General features: G+C 41.6%; 2 protein-coding genes across 4 annotated transcripts in view; one reads left to right on the forward strand and one right to left on the reverse strand.

Moving 5' to 3' along the window:
• The first annotated feature begins 1,106 nt into the window (after window positions 1-1,106).
• GTF2E2 (general transcription factor IIE subunit 2) overlaps window positions 1,107-24,369 on the forward strand; it is a 43,841-nt gene continuing 20,578 nt past the window's right edge. Inside the window, exons 1-2 of the mRNA XM_006125382.4 lie at window positions 1,107-1,272; window positions 10,076-10,239. Coding sequence (XP_006125444.1) covers window positions 10,080-10,239 — 160 coding nt within the window. The 5' untranslated portion in view covers window positions 1,107-1,272; window positions 10,076-10,079. The remainder of the gene's footprint in view (window positions 1,273-10,075; window positions 10,240-24,369) is intronic.
• Window positions 13,172-20,561, reverse strand: SMIM18 (small integral membrane protein 18). Of its 3 annotated transcripts, none has more exons than XM_006125381.4 (2): window positions 20,391-20,561; window positions 13,172-13,510 (listed from the first exon to the last, which is right to left on the reverse strand). In XM_006125381.4, exon 2 carries the CDS (start codon window positions 13,463-13,465, stop codon window positions 13,172-13,174), a length of 294 nt encoding a protein of 97 aa, XP_006125443.1. In that variant the 5' UTR covers window positions 13,466-13,510; window positions 20,391-20,561. The 3 variants fall into 3 exon arrangements, with proteins under 3 accessions (XP_006125443.1, XP_025041588.1, XP_025041587.1); XM_025185803.2 differs by lacking the exon at window positions 20,391-20,561 and adding an exon at window positions 17,886-18,014; XM_025185802.2 differs by lacking the exon at window positions 20,391-20,561 and adding an exon at window positions 15,110-15,214.

Raw genomic sequence — 24,369 nt, forward strand, 5'->3', positions numbered from 1 at the left:
TTTTGCCCGAATGGGAGCAGCATAGTTTTTCCGGAAAAGCACTGACAATTTTACAGTAGATCGTCATTGCTTTTCCGGAAAAGCAAACGGCCAGTGCAGACAGCTTTCAAGTTATTCTGGAAAAGCGGCTGCTTTTCTGGAATAAGTGGCCCAGTGTAGACACAGCCTGGAAGTGTTGGTCATGCTGCTAGACAATACTGACCTTCTATCAGATCCTAAGGGTGCTGGACTAGAGCCACTCAACCCGTATTAAGATTACCTTTACTTATCCTCAAATCATTGGAAATATTGTTAGTGCTTTCAATGGGCTGCTTGTTTCGTACTTATATAGGAACATTTAAAACAAAACAAAAATCCAGACCATACCCTTTCTCTTCTCTCTCCCCCTCCTCCCCCCAAACAAATACTTTCTACATGTTTTCAAGTATCAGAGGGGTAGCCGTGTTAGTCTGAATCTGCAAAAGCGGAGAGGAGTCCTGTGGCACCTTATAGACTAACTGAAGTGTTGGAGCATAAGCTTTCGTGCATCTGAGGAAGTGGGTCTTTGCCCACGAAAGCTTATGCTCCTACACTTCTGTTAGTCTATAAGGTGCCTCAGGACTCCTCGCCGCTTTCTACATGTTCTGTAAGTTTACAAAGTGCTACCAGACTATTGGTTGTTTTTTCAGTTTACCTTCTATTGTGATTGTTTTGGTCTGGGGGTTTAAATAAAAGCTCAAATGCTTGGCTCGAGCAAAGCTGCCCTTACAATGGGTCACCAGGAGGGGCGTGCAATTCAGGGCATCACAGCAACAGCTAAGACAAATTTAGGAGCTATGATGAGACTTCAGGTACAAATGGATAAGAGACTTTTAAATCCTCCCGGGGGTTACAGGCTGGCTCCCTCCCGCGCTGCATGGCCTGGGGGAGACGCTTAGGGCATTGCGGCTCCTGTGCTGCTGGTACGAGTCCCCCCTCCGCCCCCAGCCCGGCTTTGCACAATCCACACGGGGCTCCCTTGCAGCCCCTGCTCTGCCGCTCGCTACAGTTAATTGACGCGCCGCGAGCCACGTGCGGGCCGAGGGAGGGCAGCGGCTCTCACGGCGCCTGCGCAGTTCCAGTGCGCACCGCGCAGGCTCCCTGCGCCCCACGTATGGCGTTCTGAGCTGACGCTGTACCCGGCCGCTGGGCCAATAGGAGCGCAGCAGCCGCCGAAGCCAGCGTCGTCCCCCCCTCCTCCTGCTCCCCCGTGCCCCCCGCCCGCCTTCCCGCGTCGGGCGGCCTCGCGCGCCGGTGAGTTCTCGGGCGCGAGCGGGGCGGTTGGAGCGGGGCAGCCTGGGAGCGCGAGGGCGCCCCCCTCCCACCCCGAGCTGCGTAGGCGGATGGGTCCCGTGTCTGCCCCTCCCCCCCCGAGCTGCGTGAGCCGGGGGGGGGTCCCGAGTCTGCCCCCCTCGAGCTGCGTGAGCCGGGGGGGGGTCCCGTGTCTGCCCCTCCCCCACGAGCTGCGTGAGCCGGGGGGGGGGGGGTCCCGTGTCTGCCCCTCCCCCACGAGCTGCGTGAGCCGGGGGGGGGGGTCCCGTGTCTGCCCCTCCCCCACGAGCTGCGTGAGCCGGGGGGGGTCCCGTGTCTGCCCCTCCCCCCCGAGCTGTGTGAGCCGGGGGGGGGTCCCGAGTCTGCCCCTCCCCCACGAGCTGCGTGAGCCGGGGGGGGGTCCCGTGTCTGCCCCTCCCCCACGAGCTGCGTGAGCCGGGGGGGGGGGGGTCCCGTGTCTGCCCCTCCCCCACGAGCTGCGTGAGCCGGGGGGGGTCCCGTGTCTGCCCCTCCCCCCCGAGCTGTGTGAGCCGGGGGGGGTCCCGAGTCTGCCCCCCTCGAGCTGCGTGAGCCGGGGGGGGTCCCGAGTCTGCCCCCCTCGAGCTGCGTGAGCCGGGGGGGGGTCCCGTGTCTGCCCCCCTCGAGCTGCGTGAGCCGGGGGGGGGGTCCCGTGTCTGCCCCCCTCGAGCTGCGTGAGCCGGGGGGGGGGTCCCGTGTCTGCCCCCCTCGAGCTGCGTGGGCCAGGTGTCCTGCTTTCTAACCCCCCCATTGCATTGGTTGGGGGGTTCCCTCCCCCACCAGCGCTGCACTCCATGGCTCGGGAGAGTCTCTCTCTTGCCACCGAGCAGCAGGGGGGTCCCTGCCTTCTCACCTGCCCCTACACAGCTGCGGGGGCCACAGGGGGTCCCTCCTTTCCCCCTCTTGCACAGAGGCGACTAGGCCCGCCAAGAGCTTCCTTGCACCACCCCCGCTGCCCCCAGCTGCATATTCCCAAGGAGAGCCCTTCCTTCCCCTCCTCCCCCAAGGGTTGCAGGGCCCAAGGAGAGCCCTTCCTTCCCCTCCTCCCCCAAGAGTTGCAGGGGCCCAAGGGGATCCCCCTTTCGCCACTCACTCACAGTCAGAATTAGTTACATTGAGTCAAGCTGTTGTGCAGAACTGGCCCCAGGGATGCTGTAGTCCTGTCTCGACAGCTCTAATAGAAAACAACAGCAGGGCTCATGGGTTTGCTACTTATTGCCAAGTGTCACTCAAACCAGAGGAGCTAGAATAATTTTTATAATGTGGGTGCTGAGAACCATTGACTTTAACTGTAAGTCCTGTGTAGATATAATGGAAACCACTTCCGTACCCTCTACTTCCAACATCTGATTCGATCATCATGTTCCTATCCGAGTCTCTCACCAAGTCCATGGCTTCTTCCTGTAGTGGTGGCTTGCTCAAGTGTTGTGACAGTAGACAAGTGATTAAACTGATGGTGTCCTGTGTAATTATCCATGAGCACTAGCAAGGGGGAAGCACAGAGTGTAGGGAGTCCCCTATCTATCCTTGGTAACCTATAGCATAAGGTAACGAGGTGCTATTCCATACCATTGACATCTTGAGTCCTATAGGGGTCTTGGTTATTTAGACTGGGACTTGGGCGTCTAGTAACATTTTCCAGTTGTATGGGACCATGGGAAACATGGCCACACTCATGATGAGTGGACATCGAGCTAACTAAAATCATACCAGACCAGAGAGTACTAGAATAGGTTCAAGCTGTACACATTTCAGGAAGGCCAGGGAACCTTCCTCTCCCCACCCTCCAATCCAGTCACGCACACACCTAGGTGTGCAGAGGAAGGGAGGTGGGTGTGCATCTCTCCCTCCAAAGTCTATGCATCCGCAGTTTATAGATAGCAAGTTGCTAATATAGTTGTAAAATATCCTTTGTCTTTTGTAAAGGTCCTAGAATGGGGCAGTGGCACATGAACTATACTTGTCTTTGTTGTAAGATATTTTCTACTGTTTGTTTATTCATATTCCCATAATGCTTAGCAGCCCTAATCATTGAGCAGAAGCCTATTGTGCTAGATGCTGTACAAATAGAAGAAAAAACAGTCGGTACCCCCAAAGAGCTTCCTTTCCAACCTTACTAACAATTTAAATAATCAAGCAGAAACCTGGATGTAATTCAGTTTTCGTTGTCCATTTGTACTTTTAGTTATTTTCCCAAAGAAAAGTTGATTTTCCGTTTACACTAGATGTGGTGCTGCTTATTGCTAACTAGGGGTATATGGTGTAGCTATTTACATTTAAGCACTTATATAGCTTGATTTACATTTAGTTCACATTTTTAGTTTTTACATTTTGATTGTTAGAAAATCATGAATGATACATTTATTGTTTTACAAGATGATTATTTTTTTATTATTTGTGCCAAGCTCTATTGGCAAGGAAATTCACATTTAAATTAAAGTGCATTAAGTGGAAATAGCATTTTAAATTGTCCGAAGTGCTGAATTCATAAAAAATTAAATTTTCTCAACATGTTTTGTATTTAAAAGTAACTAATATATTAAAGGAAGTTGTCTGTAGTTTATGCATTGACTTGTGATCAGTTCTGGTCACCATGTCCTTGTAGAACCAGTACATCCCATCCTCTCACACTTTGCTTTCCTTTTTCAGTCTATAAATAAAAACTAGCTTTTATTCAGCTTCAATTCCCATTTGATTTATTAACATTGAATAGACTAGTAATTGAACTGAACTAGTTGAATAAATTGACATAAAGATAGATTTTTTTTTTTGCGCCTGTATCAAAGACTATTACTGTCAAAATCTGGTTTAGCAGTTCAGCAAACTTTGCTTCCAGCTGCTTAACCAGTGACTTTCACTGTTGCAGTGGTTAGACTTTCTTTAAATAATTTGCTGGTTAATATTATTTTTGTATTTAATTTAAATGATTGTAATAAGTTTATTGCTTAACATTGTCATCTTCAAATGTAATTGTAAATGTTTATTTAAAAAATAAACCTTTAAATTTAAAAATATAAAAAATTCGTGTAATTTTTCTTAATCGTTGATTTTTTTTTCCTCTCTAGGTTTATGTTAAACTTTTAATCCTACTCTTTATATTGTACTTCCTAGTTTTCAGGCTTTGTGAATGGCTTTTCTGATAAAGCGTTTTCTTTAAATTATTGATACATAAGTAACAATGTTTGAGACCATCCTTTGTTTAGGGCATTTTCTTTGAAAGCCTGCCTGGTCCGGGCTTTGTAAATTGTACCAGAGTCCATGCAGATTTGTATAATATGTTCATGGAAGCTGGCAGATGGACTCATTTAGGACCTAGCAATCCCACAGAATAGCACCGATATGCAGTTCTAGAACCTTGCCAATATTGTTGTTTATACCTAAATAACACCACAAAACTAGAAGACACCAATATAATATTAGATCTGGAGTATTTAGTTTCTGACATATGAACAAGAAAATGTAAAGACTACAGAAAACCTTCTATCACAAATAATTTGTCCAGTTTTCTTTGTAACTTCCAGAGCCAGAAGACCCAATGTCATCATTAAGTCTGTTCTCATGTTTAAGAGATGCCATAGAGTTTCTCTAAAATAATTCCTACAGCATGTCTTTCAGAAAAATATCCAATGTTAATTTAAAAATTGTGAGTGGCGGAGAAGCCACCACAACTCTTGGTAATTTTTTCCGCGGGTTATATTCGCTAAAATACGGTAGATATCTAGACTGTGTTGAAATCAAATTTTCTCTTTATTAATCTAAATAAAGTGAGCACCTCGAGAATCTCACTACATGTAATGTTTTCTAACCTTCTTGAATTTATTAACATCATCCATTAGCACTGGATGCAGTATTCCAACAGTGGTTGCACCAGTGCAAAATATGGAGGTAGAATCTCTTACTTCGACTCAAGATTCCCCTGTAAGGAACACATTAGCCTTCTGGGCTATAGCATTTTACTGGAGCTCATGTTCTGCTGGTTATCTAGAATGATCCCCACATCTTTTTCAGAGTCACTGCTTCCCAGAATAGAGTCCCCCATTGCATAAATATGGCTGGCGTTCTTTGTTCTTGGTGTATGTACATTGTGCCATATTAAATTGCGTATTGTTTACTTGTGTCTAGTTTACCAAGCAATCCAGATTGCTTTGAATCACTGGCTCTTTTTATATATTATTGCTCTGAATCACTTCTCCACTTTTGGAGTCACATGCAAACTTTATCACTGATGACTTTACGTTTTCTTCCGGGTCACTGATGAAAATGTTAAATAGCCTAGGATGAAACCTGATCCCTGAAGCATTGCATTGGAATCACACTTGTTTGATGATTTCTTCTTTGATTATATTTTGAGACCGAACAGCCAGATTTTCATCCATTTACCGTATGCCATATTAAAAAATGGAAAGTTATAAAATCAATCAAAATGTTCTGTAGTACCATTTCAGATGCCTTACGGAAATTAAATATTACACCAACACTGATACTTTTCTAAATATAACTTGTAATGTCATCAGAAAAAGACCTTGTTATGTTGACAGGATCTATTTTCCATGAACCCATCTTGATTGGCATTGACTATAGTATTCTCTTTTAATTCTTTATTGAATCCTGTATCAGCTTTTCTGTTCTCTTACTCAGAGTCGATGTTAGACTGACAGACCTACAATTATCCGGATCATCCCACTTTACCCTTTTAAAATAGTTCGAACATTTACTTTTTTTCTAATCTTCTATAAAGTCCTGGGTTTTCCATGACTTATTAAGAACATTAACAGTCTAGTGAGCTCTTGAGCCATCTTTTAAAACTCTTGGATACAAGTTATCCAGAGCTGCTGATTTTAAAATGTAGCTTCTGTTTAACATCCTCCTGAGAGAGTGCTGGAAAGGAAAGAGTTTTCTGATATGATATATAACTACAATAGAATCTCAGAGTTACAAACACCAGAGTTATGAAGTGATCAATCAGCTGCACAATTCATTTGGAACTCAACGTGCAAAGGCACCAGTAGAGAACAAAAAAAACCCCACCCTGTACTTTGTTGAACACAAACTACTAAAAGTAAATGGAAAGCAGCATTTTATACTGTGTTGTAAAGCTTCAAAACTATTAAGACAATGTTCAGTTGTAAACTTTTGATAGAACTGTTTTGTTCAGTTATGAATAACCTCCATTCCTGAGGTGTTCGTAACTCTGAGGTTGTATTGTACTTCTGTCCCCCCACTTACCCAATACAGAACAGGAATATTTATTGAACACACTTGTCTCTTCTGCATTGGTATTGATAATTCTAAATAGCAAAGTACAAGAAAAGAGACAAAAAGGCATCTTTTAAAAAAAAATCAGGAATTCAGGTCCTCATGAGGATGATAAAAAGGAGAATAAACTCGGGCAAGTTAAGTGTAAAATTTTAATTAGGTAGGCCAAAAGAATATGAAGAGCAACTAACAAAGGATTAAAAAACTTACAGCAAAATATTTAAGCAGAAAGTCTTTCAATCAGTGGAGCAACTGGATGATCAAGGATTCTGAAGAAGCACTCAAGAAAGAAAAGGCCATTGCAAATCATTAATTTAGCTTCTCCTCATTGGTCTTCTTTACAGAGGCTGTGTGTGAGAGTCGCATACCTGAGATATTCTTTTTAGGTGATGAATCTGAGGAACTGTCCCAGACTTAGGTGTCAGTAAAGGAGGTTTTGGAACAAATTGATAAATTAACAGTAAAAAGTCACCAGGACCGGATGGTATTAGCCAGACAGTTCTGATAGAACTTGTATACGATGTATCAGTAGTACTACCTGCGATAGGTAATCTGTAATGTAAATGATCCTCAGTACCAGATGGGATTCATCTCAAAATTCTGAAGGAACTCAGATATGAAACTGCAAAGCTAACAATTGTGGTATATAATCTGTTGCTTAAGTCAGCCTCTGAACTAGATGACTGGCAGATAGCTAATATGATGCTGAGTTTTTTTAAGAAGTTTTCAGAGAGGTTCCTGACAATTACAGGAAATGGTGCTGGAATAATCTGTATAGTGAGAGTGATGAGAGCCATTGAATCAAACTATAAACCCTGGATATAATAGAAACTGCTTCAAGCCAGAGGGTCCAGCAACGCTGCAGAACCGTTAGTTCCAGCACCAATAATTAGAGACCAGTAACTAATTTTAGTACCTGGCAATTTGATTGAAATATAGTAAAGAACAGTATAATCAGAAACATAGATTAACATGATTTGTTGGGAAATATTCAATGTGACTTTTGTAAAAGGAAATCAAGTCTTGCTAATCTATTAGAATTCTTGGGGGGGGGGGTCAGCAAACATGGACAAAGGTGATCCTGTAGATATAGTGTACTTAGGCTTTCAGAAAGCCTTTGCCAAGGCTCTTAAGGAAAGTAAGAAGTAATGGGAATAGAGGAAAGGTCCTCTCATGGATCAGTAACTGTTTAAAAAATAAGAAATAAAGGGTAGAAATTAAGTATCAGTTTTCATAGTGGACAGAGGAAAAAGTGATGTCCCTTTGGGATCTGTACATGGAGCAGTGCTATTTAACATATTTATAAAGTGTCTGGAAAAAGGGGTGAACAATGAGGAGGCAAAATTTGCATACGTGTTAATTTACTCAGGACAGTGGCCCAAAGCATTCTGGAAGAAGTTACACCAGGAATTAAAAAAAAAAAAGTGACTGGGTAACAAAATGGTAGAGGAAATTCAGTGTGGGTAAATGTAAAGTTATGCACACTGGAAAACGTAATCCCAATTAGATCCCATCCTTTTGTATATATAACTTAGCTATTACTACTCAAGAAAGAGATCTTCGAGTCATAGTTGTCTGTAAACATCTATTCAATGTGCAGCACCAGTCAAAAAAGCTAAGAGAATTTTAGGAGCCATTAGGAAAGGGATATATAATTAGTAGTTTAAGTACAGTGTCACTATATAAATCCATGATATGGCCACATCTTGAAGATTGCATGCAGTTCTTGTTGTCCCATTTAAAAAATGATCAATTAGAATTGGAAACGTTACCAGGAAGGGTAGCAAAAAGCAGTAAGGGTATGGAACAGCTTTCATATTAGGAGAGATTAACAAGAATGGGACTTTTCACGTTGGAAAAGAGATGAATAATGGTGAGAAGGAGATCTCTCAGAGGTCTATAAAATCATGACCGGTGTGGAGAAAGTGAATAAGGAGGTGACACAAGAATCAAGGCTCACCTGATTAAATTAGGTTTAAAATGGAAATACTTCTCTACAAAGTTCATAGTCAACCTGTGGAACTCCTTTCCAGGGGATACTGAGAAGGCCAAAAGTATAATTATGAAAAGAATTAAGTAAGTTCATGGAAGATAGGTCCATCAAAGGCTATTTGTCAAGATAATCAGGGATCTAATATTATATTCAAAGTGTACCCAGGCTGTGACTGTGGAAAAACTAAGTTTGGACAACAGGGGATGGATCACTCAATAATTGCTCTGTTCTGCTCATTTCCTCTGAAGCAGCTGGCATTGGTGAATATCTGAAAACAGGCTACTACGTTAGGTGGACCATTGGTCTGACCTAGCATGACTGTTGTTCTACTTCTCTAGTAATGGACTAATAGCATTGTCAGGAATTTTTTTGTTCCTAATATGCTAATAAAAACCTCCTTCTTGTACTTAGCTGTCCATAGATTTTTCCTTGTGTTCCTGTTTCCCTTATCAATTTTCTGCATTTTCCATCTTCTGATTTATATTCATTACGCTCCATTTCTCGTTTCTTTTGTTTTAGTATAGGTCTCTCACCTAAATCTGACCAGTTTTTTAACAAATATGGCCACCTTCCGTGATTGTGGTTTTTTGGGCATCTGGTATGGTGTTCATAAACAATTCCCAATTATAGTTCAGAGTTTTCTGATTAAATTCTTCCTCCCAGCTGGTTTGTCTCAAGTGTTCATATGTTCCATAAAACAAATAAAACAAAAAAGAATAAAACAAAAAGATTCAAACACCATACTTCCAGAAGTCCACTAGGTTTAGCATTAAGAAATGCAGTTTCCAGTGAGTTAGTTCAGTTGTTGTTCATTATTTGTTTTGTGCTCATGCTTAGGAATCTGTTTTCCTAAAGTTATTAGGAGGTGGTAATTCAAAAATTAGGGGAAGATTTATAGTGGAAAACTAGCCTCAACGGAGAGACTAGTATCCTTATCCTACCATACATTATTGAGGTGAGATTATTAAAACAACAAGATTGTGAAAATATCTAATTTCTTTTTTACCACATATGCTAATCATAATGGATTTCCCTAATTCTGAATAGTGAAAATCGACATGTCACTTTCACTTTTGTTTATAGTCAGTCTTGGTTTTTTTCCTGCAATGACACAGTACTACCAAATAGATGAATTGTAAACAAACCCAAAATAAAATTTGCTTCATTTGTACGATAAAGATTATTAAAATGTTTTATTAATATTTTGTTTGGAAAAACCTTTGTTTTTTGCAAAGCCTGAAATTCAAAGTGAAAACTAAGATGTCTGTTTTTGTTTTCTGCATATTTATAGACTCAGTTACTAAGAGTTATCTCAGAAAATCATACACTAATGTATTAGCTTTTCAAATGCTTGTTTTGGAGAATGACATCTTGGTACATTTTTAAATTGCATTTTGAAATTACTCCTCTTCCTGTATTACCTTTCAAAAAGAGGCAAAATATGAAAATTTTGTACACTTTAGATACCCTGTTGACCTTTTTGATTTTCATTTTCCCTATTCCTTTTTCTTGTGACAGAATTATGGATCCAAGCTTGCTAAGAGAACGAGAGCTATTCAAAAAACGAGCACTCTCCACTCCTGCTGTAGAAAAGCGTACAGCAGCTTCTGATTCAGCATCTTCCAAAAAGAAAAAAGCAAAGGTAGAGCAGGGTGGATCATCGAGCTCAAAACAAAACACAGGTTGGTTAAAGTTCCTCTGATTGTGTGAACTTCTACAACTCTGAAGTAATTTTGACTCTTGAGGATGGAGGTAGAGTGTGGGTGAGGCCCTCTGGATGGTGTAAATCAGTGGTGGGCAACCTGTGGCCAGCAGGGGTCTGTGTGTGGGCCTCAAGATGTTTTGTTTACCGTTACCCACGCACAGGGTTGCCAGGTTCCACTGTTTTCCATTTACATAGTTTTTTCCTACTGGTTATTATTACAAGCAAGGGCACATGAAATGAGGTGCTTGCTGATTGCATGCAACGTTGACTGTGAAAGTCATGTGCTCCCTCTGCATCCCATTCCAGCGCTGCTGTGGTACAGTCAGTACAACCTGCAAATTCTAGGTACACAGTCACAGGTAGCAAAACTACCCTATCCTGGGAGACCATCTTGGTAACGACAATTTTGCAGCCCACTAAGATGGAGGGCATTAGCCTTGGTTGCCCATCACGGGAGTAAATGCTGGCTTCTGAACTTTGCAGCCAGTTTATGCTTGGCTCTGCTTCATGAAGAAGCTTCTGGTGTGCTATGGTAGAGTGTCATTCTAGCTCTTTCTATTGAATGCTTTTTAGCATTTTCCTGTCTTCTCCTCACCCCATTCCCTTCTTTCCTTTTATCTAGGCTTTTATATGGGGTGTTCATAGCCGTACCATTTCAGGTCTGATTTACACTTAAAACATAGATCAACAAATCTACAGATCTCCTGAATAACATAGCTATGCAGATATAAACCCTCATTGTTGACGCAGGTATGTTGATTAAAAAACACTCATGTTGACCTAGCTATCCTCATTCAGGGAGGTGGAGTTAGTATAACAATGAGAGAACCCCTTCCGTCAGTGTAATGTATATCCAAATCATCAGTTTACAGCTGCATAGCTACAGTGTCATCACATTGCCACTGTAGCCCATAATATAAACAGCATTTGAGTGTTTCCCAAGAGTAAAGTCAATAACAATGTGGGGTGTCTCTCCCTTTCTTGCTAATAGGTAGGCTGAGAATTTGGATTTTTTTTACTAAGAAGATGGGAGTTTGACCTAGTTTCCACTTTTTGTGGGGCTATTTTTTCAGATCATTGAAGATCTCCTGTTTGTCAGTATAGTTTCTTACCATACTTCCTATCTTTCCTGCACAGTGGGATAGGTTGTTCTTGTGCCCTTAATAATGTCTTTGGAAAACTACTCACTCTCTTGAATTGTTAGACTTGCTTCCCTTGGAAGCTTACCTACTACCGCTGCCCTGAGTTTGCTAAAGTCTGTCTTCTTGAAGTCCAGACTCTTTATTGTGCTGTTTTCCCTCCTGCCATTCCTTAGAATCATGAACTCTATCATTTCATGATCACTTTCACCCAAGTTAGGACCTGGGATCTGTCAATAATACATTTTATTGCAAAGAAAGATTGATAGGAGACTATAAAATAGTCAAAGTTAGCTGACTGTGGTCATCGGGAGCTTGATCTATGCTACAGAGTTAGGTCGACCATAAGTAAGCTTACATTGACCTACTTCTGTAAGCATCTGCACTAAAATGTAGCTCCCACTGATGCAACTCACCCACTGCACCAACTTAATGACTCCACCTCTGAGTGGCATAGTGCTTTCATCAATGTAATGAGGTTAATGCAGTGTCAGTGTAAACATTGCGTTGCTTACTCTAACTGTTCCTGCCTCTCAAAAGCCACCCCACAATTCCCTACACTGACAGTTAAATCGTTGCAAACTCTCCTGGCGAGGATGTGCATCTCTGACACAAGGAGAGTTGTGTGGACATGCAAAATACATTTAATTACTGTGGTGGCTGTACCTCAATAACTTAATCTGTAGTATAGACTTGCCCTAAGACAGGAACTCAATTCATCTAGTATGAAGGTGTATTCTTACTTCTGTAGCCAAGAACAGTAGATCAGTAGCTCAAAAGACAATGCCCCTGACTACTGAGGAGTGTGTAGTCGAGGTGGAGATTAGAAATGATCTGTGAAATCACAATCTCAGAGACAAGAAGATGGAGGCAATCTCTTAGGTGAGATGTTCTTGTTTTGGGGGTGAAAAGGCACTCATTTGCGTCAAGACAGAACTCTTGACTGAGCACTCCTTTGTGGAATTTATGGAGGTGACCTCACTCTGATGTGATAACAAACTCTTAACACTTAGGAATTGATAAGCAGTTTGGGTGAGGGTGGGGCTTCTCTGAGCTACAGGGAGAAACTGTCTGGTGCTACCAAGAAGTGACCAGAGGGGTACTTCTTTTCTAGGGATGAACATTTTTTTCTATATAAGAAGAAACCCTGCCTTATTGGGCTTTGCAAAGTATTCAGATGCAATATGTAATGAAAACCATTTATTTTGCTTACTGAGGTTTTTTTTCTTTTTAATAAATTCGTTTTAAAGAAGATTACTATTGTTTGGGTAAATGTCATACCGACTTTCTCCAAAAGGAGAGCTGCTAAAGGGTAGGGAGTTTCTGGAATTGTAGCCCCTCTCCCCTGATTTCAGCCATGCATGGACAGAAATATCCTTTCACATTGAGGTGTATTGCTTGAGGCTGACAGACAGACAGACATATGGAAGAATCCAGTAGACCAAGGAGGAGACAGACATGAGATGGCAGGAGTGAAGGTGATAATCAGGTCGATCTGTATTTTTCCAATTATACAACATTGTGAATTGTTCTGATGAACAAATATTTACTCTAGTAATTAAATATAGATGACAAAAGTTCATTTAAAACAAAAAATCTTCCCACATAACATTCAAACCGTATACAGATTTTGCTAGCCATTCAGGTTCACATCCAGAAGTGAAATAGTTGCTGCTTATAATGATATTTAAGGCTCAAAAAGCACACAACTTGCTCATGAGATGCAAGAGGCTTCACTTTGTTTGTGGATTCTTCTGTGATTTCTAGTTATTACACCACTTCTGTTTCTCTCTTTCTAAAGGTGTCCATCATGGTTCTCACCGGGTTGGATTCATTATCTAGGTCTTTCATTGTTTTATTTTTCACACAGCAGCAACAGTCAAGCAGCTCGTAAAGGAAGGCCAGTGCCACCAGAGAAACTACAGTAAAGATAAATATAACCAGAATAATAAAGCAGGCCGTGTTCCAGTTATCATGGAAAGGGTAAATCTTTTGCACTTGGAAACCAAGATATTGGTAAAGGGATGTAGTCTCGTTCCAGTGACTGGTGTTGAAGGTTGCCATCCTTGGGGAGTCCTTTTATTGTGCTCACTGCAGCAGATCTGTAGGCTAAAACAAAGATAAATATGATGTTTTTAGCTTCTAAAATTGTCAGATTTGTTTTTTTCTTTTTCCAACTGAGTTGGAACTCAGATTATTTTCCCTAGTTGGAAAAATTTACTTTCAGAATGGCAGCTACTTTCCTGTGGCAAGCAGTGAATATTTTTGAACTGGGGAGCTTTGGCTATGTACGTTACCTTTGAAGTGACGCTGCATTAACCTGGCTCTTTATTTTGCTTTAACTCAAAAATATATTGGATCAAAATGCACAGCTTGCCTGCATGATGACTTTTTAAAATATATTTTATTGCAAGACTAATACACTGTAGCATGCATCAATATAAACGCTAGTAAAGTTTAAGAGCATCTTTCATTTATTCCAAGGATATTGCAAAGAAGCAGTCTTGCAGAAATTATTTACATCTACATGGGATGACTTTAGAAACATTCTATTTGCTACTCTTAGTTTTTAGTGGTTTGAAAACGCACACTGTGCACATGACATTTCTAGCAAAACAAAGTACCCATGTGCTGTTACAGAATGCGTGCAGCCGAACGACTAGAACGGTTAGCATTTGGCATTCTTTTGAGTTCTTCCTTTTTAGGCTTATTCTGTTCCAGCTGTGTGAAAGTGTTTGTAGTTTTAAATACAGTACAGTTCTGTTTCTTAGAATGGTCTGTGGGGCATCTGATTCCATTGGGTAACTGCATGTTTGGGTAAATGGACATGCTTTGTTAAGCTGCAGGATTTCTGGGGAGGTGGCGAGGAGAATGGAAGACAAAGAGGGGGAGTAGTAGCTGCAGGAAATAGGAGCCTTGTTAGTGCTACTTTAGCACTTCCCAGCACAAACAGCATTAGGGGAGGGAGTTGGCTGTTCCCTCAGTATTTATATTGGTGCCTGAAGAGCCCAGGGCTGTCAGTGTTGGGAAGTGTTCAAGCAGCATCAAGGAGCATCCTGTCCCCAGCAGCTCCTCCCCCTACTCCCGTTGTCTTTCCTTTACCTTCTGTCTCCTCTGCCCTCCTCTTGGCCTCTTTTCATTTCCATTCTCGCTTTCTTCTTCCTATTCAGAAATCTTTCTGTGTCACAGTTCCCACCGCCATAACGTTAATCAGTTGGTATTTAATCGACAGGGCTATGTGGGGATGCAATGTTGTTTTGCTGTCTGGGTCATTTGAATTTGGTTACATGGAATCCTATTGCACTTAGAAATTGTAACTGTTTTGGGAATGAGTTTCCAAAAGCAAGATTGAACTTTCAGTTGCTCTCCTAGTTTACAATACAATTTTCTCCTTTGTAAGTGCTATTATTGCCCTTTCCGTTAACATGCACGCTTCCTAACAAGCCCCAGTCCAAATTTTCATTGCTTCCCAGAAGTGGCTGGCATGTCTCTGCAGCTCCTGGGGGAGGGAAGACCGGGGGGTTCCTCCATGCACTGTCCCCGCAACTCCCATTGGCAGGGAGCTACATGGGCAAAGCTTGTGGCAGGGGCAGTGCACAGAGGAAACCCCTGGCCTTTGCTCCCCCTAAGAAGTAGGGAAGTCTCCTCAGGTAAGCACCACACCACATCCCAATCCCCAGCCCTACCCCTCTCCCAAACCCAAACTACCTGAGCAGTGGCCAGTATGACTGATCCGGGGCTGCCTGATTGGCTCAAGCAGCCTTGGAGCCAGCCGCATCATGGAGATCACAGAAGTCAAAGAATTCTAGACCTCTGTGACACAAATGTAGCCTTACTTATGAACAGTTTTAAACAGCAGTCTTTGTATAATATTGTAGCTTTTGCATAGTACAGAGGACCGGGAGTGACTCCATAGTTAAGAGCTTGTCTAGGGACATCCAGGAACATTAATAAGAATTTACTAACGGTAGGAATTTAAAGTGGATTAATCAAACTGCATTAAGCCCCTGAGTGAACAGCCTCATTCGAAAGTGAAGTGGTCTTAATTTTGTTTAAATTAATACACATTATAGCCCCAAATTAAAATCATACAGGCAACTTCATTCTGGTATTTTAGAACTCTCGAGAGCATGATTGTGCAGCCTTAAAGTTTTCTTAATATGTATTTTGTATGTAAATTAATATATAAATTCTCCTACACAAACTTGGTACAAGAAGACTGAAGATTAGGCAAGAAAATCTAAAGGTCTCTTGCATGCTATACTCACACAGGAAGGATATGATATGACATTAGTTATGTAGCTCTGATATTAACCAACTAGAAGATTTACTCAGCATTGCTCAGGTGCTTAACTCAAATATTTTTTGTTTTTCTACATTTAAGTCATTGCTCTGGGGTGGGTATGGAGACGAAGGGTTCAGTATGCAGGCTGCCCCGGAGAGAGAGGGCAGCCCCAGCCTTCTCTCACTGCAGCAGCTTGTAGCCAGGGGAGAAGTTCCTGTTCACGGTTGCTGCTGCTGCAGTGAACACAGCCAGGGGAGGGGAGCATGTTCCCCGGGACACACGGACAAACACACACAAACAGACACGTTCTCTGAAATGTATGTTAGATAGCTGTCCCTTTTGTCACCTTCCCCCTGCTGCCCCAGCGGAGTGTTGCTGTCCCTGTCCCCATCCCCATCTCTGGCCTCTTGCTGTCCCCTATGGTCATTCTACAGTATAACTGTCCCTACTGGCAGAGCCCTCCCTTTCCATTTTATGAGAAACAGTCAAATTCCAGGCACATCCCATTGTCCTGGCACAACCAAACCCTGACCTGGCTTTAAGTTAGGATAAAAAGAAGCTGCCTATCAAATTGTGGATCTTACCGCTCAAACATATAGTAGACTAGAAGACTTGCCCAGCATTGCCCGGGTCCTTCAGGGCAGGGCCTTGGGGATGTGGGGAGGCTGGGGTATGGGGGGGTGAGGGAGGAGCTGAGGGCAGGAGGTCCCATCTGGCGGAACTTTCTCTCCCCTCTCTTCCTTGGTCAACAGAGGCCTTTTTCCCCCCCTCCCTCAGGCTCTGTGGCCAAGGGGGAAAGGGTTTGAAGAAGGGGGGCAGACAAGATGGTGGAGCCCCAGCCCTGCTGGCCACTCGCTTGATGGTGCGGCTGCCCCAGTGGCCACACTCAGTATCACATCCCTCTTCTCTCTGCCCCATGGGCAGTTGGTGCAGCTGGGGGTGGGGCCTGCCTCCCCTAACCCCACCTACAGCCCCGCCCCCCCCATAGGGAGGGGAGGAGGTGGGGCAGCATACTGAGCATGGCCTCCCCAGGGAAGGAGACGAGGCAGTGCACTGAGTGGTTCCAGCCTTCCCGACTGGAGCATGGGAAGGGTGGGCACTCTGGGTGGACTGTGGGCCAGGGCCAGGCTGGCAGTTTGGGAAGGCAGAGCCTGTGCCACCGAACGCTTACATTCTGCCCCTCCCTTTCCATGTTATGGAAGGAAGATAATCCCATTCCCTGCGCTTCTTGTTTCTTTATTACAACCAACCCCTGACCTTGCTTTAAGTTAGGAGAAGAGGAAGCTGCCTACCAAATTTGGTGGCCCTACTGCTTCCCATTTAGGGGGAGTTCTTGAACAGACTCTGACAGACATTTCTAAACTATATAGATAGATTAATGAAAGATGACTGTAGAGCTGTGTTTTATACCATATGCAATTACACTGAATATGAGGCAGATTTGCTCACTTAAAATTTCTTACAAAAATCTTCAGATACATTTTTTGTTTGGTAAATAAAACAATGAGTAAAGGTATAGCCTGCCAGGAAGTCTGCCTGGCTAGGGGTGTTAAATTTAATCAACTAATCGGATAGTCTATGGAATGTCCATCAACTATTTGATTAGTTGATAAGGGTGCTTCTGCTTTGAAATGTAGCAAGAGCCCGCCCGGCTGTTGCTACATTTCAGAGGTGGAGGTGCTACTTGACATTCCGCCTTTGAAATGTACAAAAGCCCCAGTAGGGTCATGCCGCATGGAGTCCCCCATTGGCCCTAGGCTCCATGCTGCACTTCCACTTTGAAATGTACAAGAGCCTCAGAGGGGACTCGCGTACATTCCAAAGGTGGAATGCCACCGCTGCGCCCCTACCCTCTCCCATGGAGGTGGAGCTGGGGGGAACCGGCTTTTAAGTCAGCTCCCTCCAGCACCCTGCCTTGCTGCCTCTTTCTGATAGAGGCAGCAAAGGCGGGGAGAAGCAACTAGTCGATTAGTGTGTCAGCTATCCGATAAGCTTTTATCAGATAGTTGACTAGTTGATTAGTCATTTACATCCTTATGCCTGGCTACATTTTATTTAACTTTACTTAATCAAAATGCTACACTACCAGAAAATGCTTATTGTAAAGAAAGCAGTAATAGTTTGTTTACAAAATTGAGAACCACTATCTATAGATAATTGAAAGGAAAAATGATAAAGCCCAAATTTCATATTACTTACTCTAAACAGTTTGTCTATATGAATCTACCAATAGATTGTAAATTTGGGCCATTATTAATTTAAAACAGGAAACAGCCAGTATGCAGTTAGCTTACGTTGTATTGCATTGCTATTTTGTATCTAGTGTACATCATGTGATTTGTGGGCTTCTGTTTGGCCGAACTGAAAACCAAAATGAAATTATGACATCAGTGAGATGTCAGAGTTTCCCTGTCAGGACGAGTACATCGATGGAAAATGTGTTGTGGGAGCTGAGGATAAAGGCTAACTAAGAATAAAGAAAAGGACTATTTACAAATATTAATAAAAGTTTTTATAAACTGAAATAATTATTTAGATGCAGATTTCTTCAGAATATGATTTTTAAGATAACAGATAAAATAAGATTTCAAAATTCTTTTTCATCTTGCCCTTTCATCTCTTTTTGGGAGGATGTGTGGAGAATGAATTGCAGTGGTAGTGTTAGCCAGTGGTGCCGGAGTGGCACCTGGGAAGTGGAATATGTCTATTCACAGGGCTGTAACCGTGGTGGGAGGTAAGTGGAGAAGCTACTCGGGGCACAAAGCGGAGGATGGGACGTGCAGAAACATTAGGGGGGAAATAGTAGGGGATAGAGCCAGTAGTGGACATGGTATTTCCATCTTCACTTCTGTGCTGCTGTGGCAGTAGCGCTGCCTTCAGAGCTTGGAAGCCAGAGAGCAATGGTAGCTGGCCAGGTCCCAGCTCTTGAAGTCAGCTCTACCCCCAGCAACAGTGCAGAAGTAATGCTGGCAATCTCTTACCTCAGCAGGGCTCTCCTATTCTTTCCCTAATTTTTTTCTGTGCCATTTTTGAGCCTCTTGTGCCTCCCCAGCTTTGTGCCCTGGCCAGCTGCTCCATGCAGTCCACCCTGATTACAGCCGTGGACTTGCACCAAAGTGTCTGATGATCCCCCCCCGAAAAACCAAATCACAAGCACAGCATAATAGTTGAATGTTTATATTGTTCCAGCAAATTTTTCTTAAACGAATAGGTCTACGGTGGTTTTTCTAAATTACCGAAATTAATACAAGTCCTTTATTACTTTCCCACAGTTTTCCATGTCTTGTCCACAACTCAGCCACTATTATTTTAAGATCATCCCATGATGCAGCTCGGGTCTTAGCTATAATTAATGTAATAATGTAAGTTGTAAGACAATATTTGTTAACCTCTTTGATATTTGTTAGCTAGCAATTCAGGTACATGATATACGAACTGATGTTCTGAAGACAGTACTTCTTAAATGGTGGCTAGGAAAATTAATTTTATCCATTGAAGAGAGAATTTCATATAACTCTACGTTATAAATACATTTGGGGAAGGAGGCCAGTTACTCAGCTGTGGGCTGATTTTTGATAGAATTCTAGAGGTGCTGGCTGTCTAATAGAGACTATAATCCCCCAGACATGACTAAAGCCAAGGCAGTTGTTTAGTCATTTTCAAACACTTGTAATCATGAACTACCAGACTAAAAGCTTCATTGCAGATCCATCAAAATTAACTACAGCACTGACAAGAGTAAGAAAGGGCACATCTTTGAAAACTGTCAGATAAACTGTGTTTCCATTTTTTTTTAGGAATATTTAAAATTGACGTTGAGCCATTTTGATTTAGTATGCATTGCAGGTATTGTGTGTGAACAGAATTTAGTAGCAGTTAAGTGTTTAATGAATTGAGTTCTATAATTTCTATTCTAGGTTTTTTATTCAAAAGTCATTCTGTGGATGCTGTGGTAATAATGTAAGCTTACTTGGAATTGTATTCAGAGGAGCAGAGGCAAAATGACTCATTTTAATGCAGTGTTGAGGAAGTCTCAAATAAAAAACAACTAGACAAACATCTTCGGGTGATGGTATCTAGAAACCTCTCATGGACTCTGACTTGTCTGCATTGTGCAGATGGATTAACTATCATATATTTACTCTAGTGATATGTTAGGTGATGAGGTTGATTTTTGTGCTAGTCTAACAAACCAGTTCTCTAGAACACATTTGTAGCCTAGCTAGGCACCATGCACTGTCATTTCTAAGCCATTTAGTGATTATTTTATTGTTTATATTTGAAAAATAAATACTCTAACATATTTTGTTTTTCTTTGTTCCAGAATTAGCTTTTTCTAAATAAAAATATTTCTATTAGCATCTGCTTAGAAAAAATTGACTAAATAAGGCTGCAAGAAATTAGCTACTAGCTAGCAAACATCATATACATTTTATTTACTGTGGATTGGCTGGGTGTGTTGGGTTTCTTGTAAGATGGAGTGGTCATCAATTTTCCATTAATGCACAGATGGTAAAAATGCTTGTCTGATAGTAGCAGATTAAGGATTGAAGCAGAGTAAAATCCTGCTTAAAACACAAAGAAAATTTGTGCTGTCTTTTATAGGAGAAAGGCTTTGTAGAATTCTTTTCTAGACCAAAGATATATTTTCTTTCAATAATCAATATAAACATAAGACAATTTTTAAAAAAGGTACAGACCTACCTCTTATCTGAAAGGATGCTGAAAAAGCGCTGGTCTGCTCTGTATTTTAATGCAGCCTATTGCACAGCTAAAATGGAGCTCTACTACTATTGGCTAGGGTAATGCTGCTGACAACTTCCTTTATGCTCATTTGCATCAAACCCACCACCCCAGGTGTAAATCATTCATAAATTTAAACGTTATTGTGTAGGATAACAAACAGTCTTATCCCATCCCTTATCTTATTCCTTCGCCATATGAGCTGATTAACAGTGAGTATGTTAGAAATACAGTGATTGTGAGGACATGCTTTGGCTTTGAGCTGGAAGACAGAGCATGATATTTGAAATGTTAATACGGTACCTGCTGATTTCTGTTTCCATCCAGTGTTAGGTATACTTACAATACATGATAAATGCGCCATGGCCAGGTAGATTAAACAGGTTAATAGAGAACAACGTGGTTGCCTTTGATTTAATTCTTTGACAGGATTTTTACATAATGTGGTGTTTGAACCGTAAATTATCAGTTGTGGAGATAGAGGTGCTCTCTGATCTTGATTTACTGATTTATTAGGTCTGTAACCTTTTTGGTAAATTTTCTTCATACAGAGGATTTTTATTTTTATTCATTTTTTTTAGTGATACAAAATAAAAGCAGCTTGCTTTTATTTCTTTGTTTTCCAACTTTTCAACTGAAGTTTCTGGAGATGGTCTATTTTGTTATATCTTGACTTATGCTATGTATAAACACTCTTATATCATAAATAATATATAACAATTATTTGATTCCACTTCCTATTTTGGTCCATGTCCTTCTTGCTAATCTGCAGTGAAGTCCTAAACTTGGAGTTATGACATGAGAATCTGTTTGAGTTTTTGACATGGCATTCAATTTTAGTATGTTTATACCCTTTTGTAAAATCTTACCTAAGCCCCTGATTTTAATGTTAAGTCTCTACAATAATTAGCAAATGTGTCAAGGAAATTATATATGAAAAACAAAAAAAGTAAACACTTAAAAAATCTGACAACTTTGAAAGTTTGTTTCACAATCTTTTTATATAGTGACTCGCAATTAAAATTAGTACATAACTAGTGGTGTGCCAAATGCTTCCCGCCTCTTCTGAAAAGACAACGTGGATAGTGTGGGTGTAGTCGTAGATTAAATTTTGAAACTTAAATTACAGTTCCCTTTAATGAAGCAAGGGGATGCTAAATTTAAACACAGTGAATAGAATATGTTTTCTGTGAGTCTACCACCTAATGTGATAATCCACTTTCTGAGTCTACCACCAGTTACTGACTGAGAATGATGGGTCCTTAGCAAAAGTCTTAAATTTATTACAATATGATAGTGTGTTAGACTGGATCCACAAAATATAACATTGCTGGTACCCTGTTGTGGTGCCTTAATGAGGGGGTAAAAAAAAAGACTTTCAAAAGTTGTTGATTTTGAAATGCCTTCACTTTTGGATAGGCATTACGTTGCTTTTCAGTGGTAGGTTTTGAGGACTGGGTTCAGATTGACTTGCTTATCGGTGAGTGTGTTTTGCAGATTGTTGATGTGTGCCAAGGCTTAGAAGAAAGTATTCACCAACTATAGAATTCCCAGTTGGAAATCAAACACTCAGAAATGGTACTAGAGAGTCGTAGGCCTTGTCTGTGCCAGTGATTTTGCTAGCTACCACTCCTACACTGCACTTGGGCAATCATCAGTCAAAGCAATGGTGGAGCCAGGGCAACAGCATTTTACCATTGTATTGTATGAGCCTGTTTGGAGCATTGTCAGACTTAGTTTTTAGTCTGGGAAGGTCTCTGCTGGAGTGAATTAAGGCCAGTTATAAAACAGTAGGTTACTGATGGAGTTGAATTGAATCTTCTCTTTCTGAAGTGCTCTGTGTTTTGAGAATTGCATCAATTTATTAATTTATATTATGTCAAACAAAGATTATGTTAAGTGTTTACAGTTACATAAGTGCATATACCAGCAAGCCAACTGTAAGAAAGACTGGATGTTGCTATTTAAGTTCTCCCATCCCCATTGCAACCTACAACTACAAATTTGCATCCTTTACATTCTCATCCATACCACAGATGACTTTTCCTTCCACACAAAATGTGCAGAATTTAACTCCAGCCATGATGACTAGTTGTTTAACATGTTAAATTGGTGCTGTACTAATTTGGAATCTTTGTATCAAGAATAGATGGCTTTCTAAAAGATGTGCTATAGTTCAACCTGTTAACATTCAGGAGTGACTAGGTGAAATTCTTTGGCCTGTGTTTTATTCCAGATGTCAGATATGATTAACAAGGTGGGCCCTTCTGCCCTTAAAATCCATGAATTTATGTGGTAGTAATATGTGTGCATACTTGAGGGGTTTTGTATTGGTTGGATGGTGGATTTTTAAGTAGCAGTCGTTTTAGTTTGTTGATCTTTTGGGGACATTGTTTGTAACATATCTGGTAGTGTTATTGAGTAATGTAATGAGGAAGTGGCCTGTATTTTATTTCTTCAGTGCCTGTTTCTGTGAAGGACTCATAATTGGCTGAAGGGAAGAACATGTTGTGAGGGATATGGGGCAACACGTTGATTTACATCCTTGGGAGGGCAGGCAGTGGGGGCCCGTGGCCATGTCTGGGGGATAGGGCAGAAAGAAAAGGGGAAACTGGGAATGGAGCACTGTGGGGGAGGGAGAAGAGTTTTTTGCTGAAGTGGGCTTGAGAGAGAGAGAGAGGTTGAGAGGCAAAGGACGGAGGGTCTGTGGCTGCCTGAGCAACTCAGGTGTGTGTGGGGCGGGGGGTACTCGCAGAACTACTTGCCTGCCTTCCTAGCACTAATGCCTTGAGGCAAAAACACTTTGCTCCCCATAAATTGGGAGGCAGGCACCGTAGTAGACAAGGAATGTCTGCACCAGTGTGTCTTCACAGAGCCACTAGGTTACCTTGAACAGATACAAAACCGTTATCTTGAATAAGGGGAATAACTGTATGGTTGTAAAAATTCAGAATTGGCCTGTGTCTCTGATAAGAATGGATTTGTGAGCTCTTGTTTGTGGGACTGTAGGATGGGGTTTGACTTCAGAGCTTACGTTCTAGACAGAAAATCAAAGAATCAGGGGAAGGGAGGAAACATAAAGCAAAGTCATGCTGTGGATATGTTCTCTCCTCTTTCATCACTGAAGGTGGGTTAATACTCCCACCTATGGACTGCCTCCAGATTCTAGGGTTTTTGGAGTCTCTAGGACTAAACCCTACCCTTCCATTCAGGCCAGTAGCTTTTCTGCCTCCAGCTGAAGAGCAGGTCTGTGGTTTCTCCCAAACATTTTGTTTAATAACTTGAATTTTTCTTCATTTTCCTGAAGTAGCAATTTATAATCTTTCCTTCTCCTCTCCTGAATCAAGTATTTGGTAGCACAGTAGATTCAGCCATCCAGATCTGTCACTTCAGCATCTCCTCTTTGGAGCGCCTTTGGCCCTGCTCAGCTATAGAGCTGTTCAGGCTCTAAACAATAACTTCACGATAGTGTGTTGGGGCCAGAGTTCAGGTAGTTGATGGATTAGGGCTGAGAGAGAGAGAGATTACATAAAATAACACACAATTTAAAATGCAGAGATCCATTCATTTTTTTCCCATCATCCCATTTTGCTGCTTATCTGTGGTAACTGCTGTGACTGTTTACATGCAAAAGTAATAGGAAAGTACTTAATGTATTTAACTGTCTTTTGGTTAAATTTAGTAGGTAGAAATTAAGAGCCTGTGTCATGGGACCAGCCATCTAGCTATGAAAATTGTTTAGTTTGAAAACCTCTGCTATAGTTATTTTTAATTTCTATTTCTCTGGCTGACATTTGTGCATATGTTAAATTAGACATTTATTTGCATAAGACAAGAAGACTGAGTATTTTTAGAAACTTATGCATATGTATTCATTAATGTACATGTTTGATGTAACGTTCATTAACTACTGTGCATGCTACAGTAACTGCTGAGAGAG

The sequence above is a fragment of the Pelodiscus sinensis genome, chromosome 5 (assembly GCF_049634645.1).
Source record: "Pelodiscus sinensis isolate JC-2024 chromosome 5, ASM4963464v1, whole genome shotgun sequence".
Lineage (NCBI taxonomy): Eukaryota > Metazoa > Chordata > Testudines > Trionychidae > Pelodiscus > Pelodiscus sinensis.

Coding starts and splice junctions, on each gene's coding strand:
- SMIM18 (XM_006125381.4), bottom strand. CDS start 13,465: ATGGCAACCTTCAACACCAGTCACTGGAACGAGACTACATCCCTTTAC.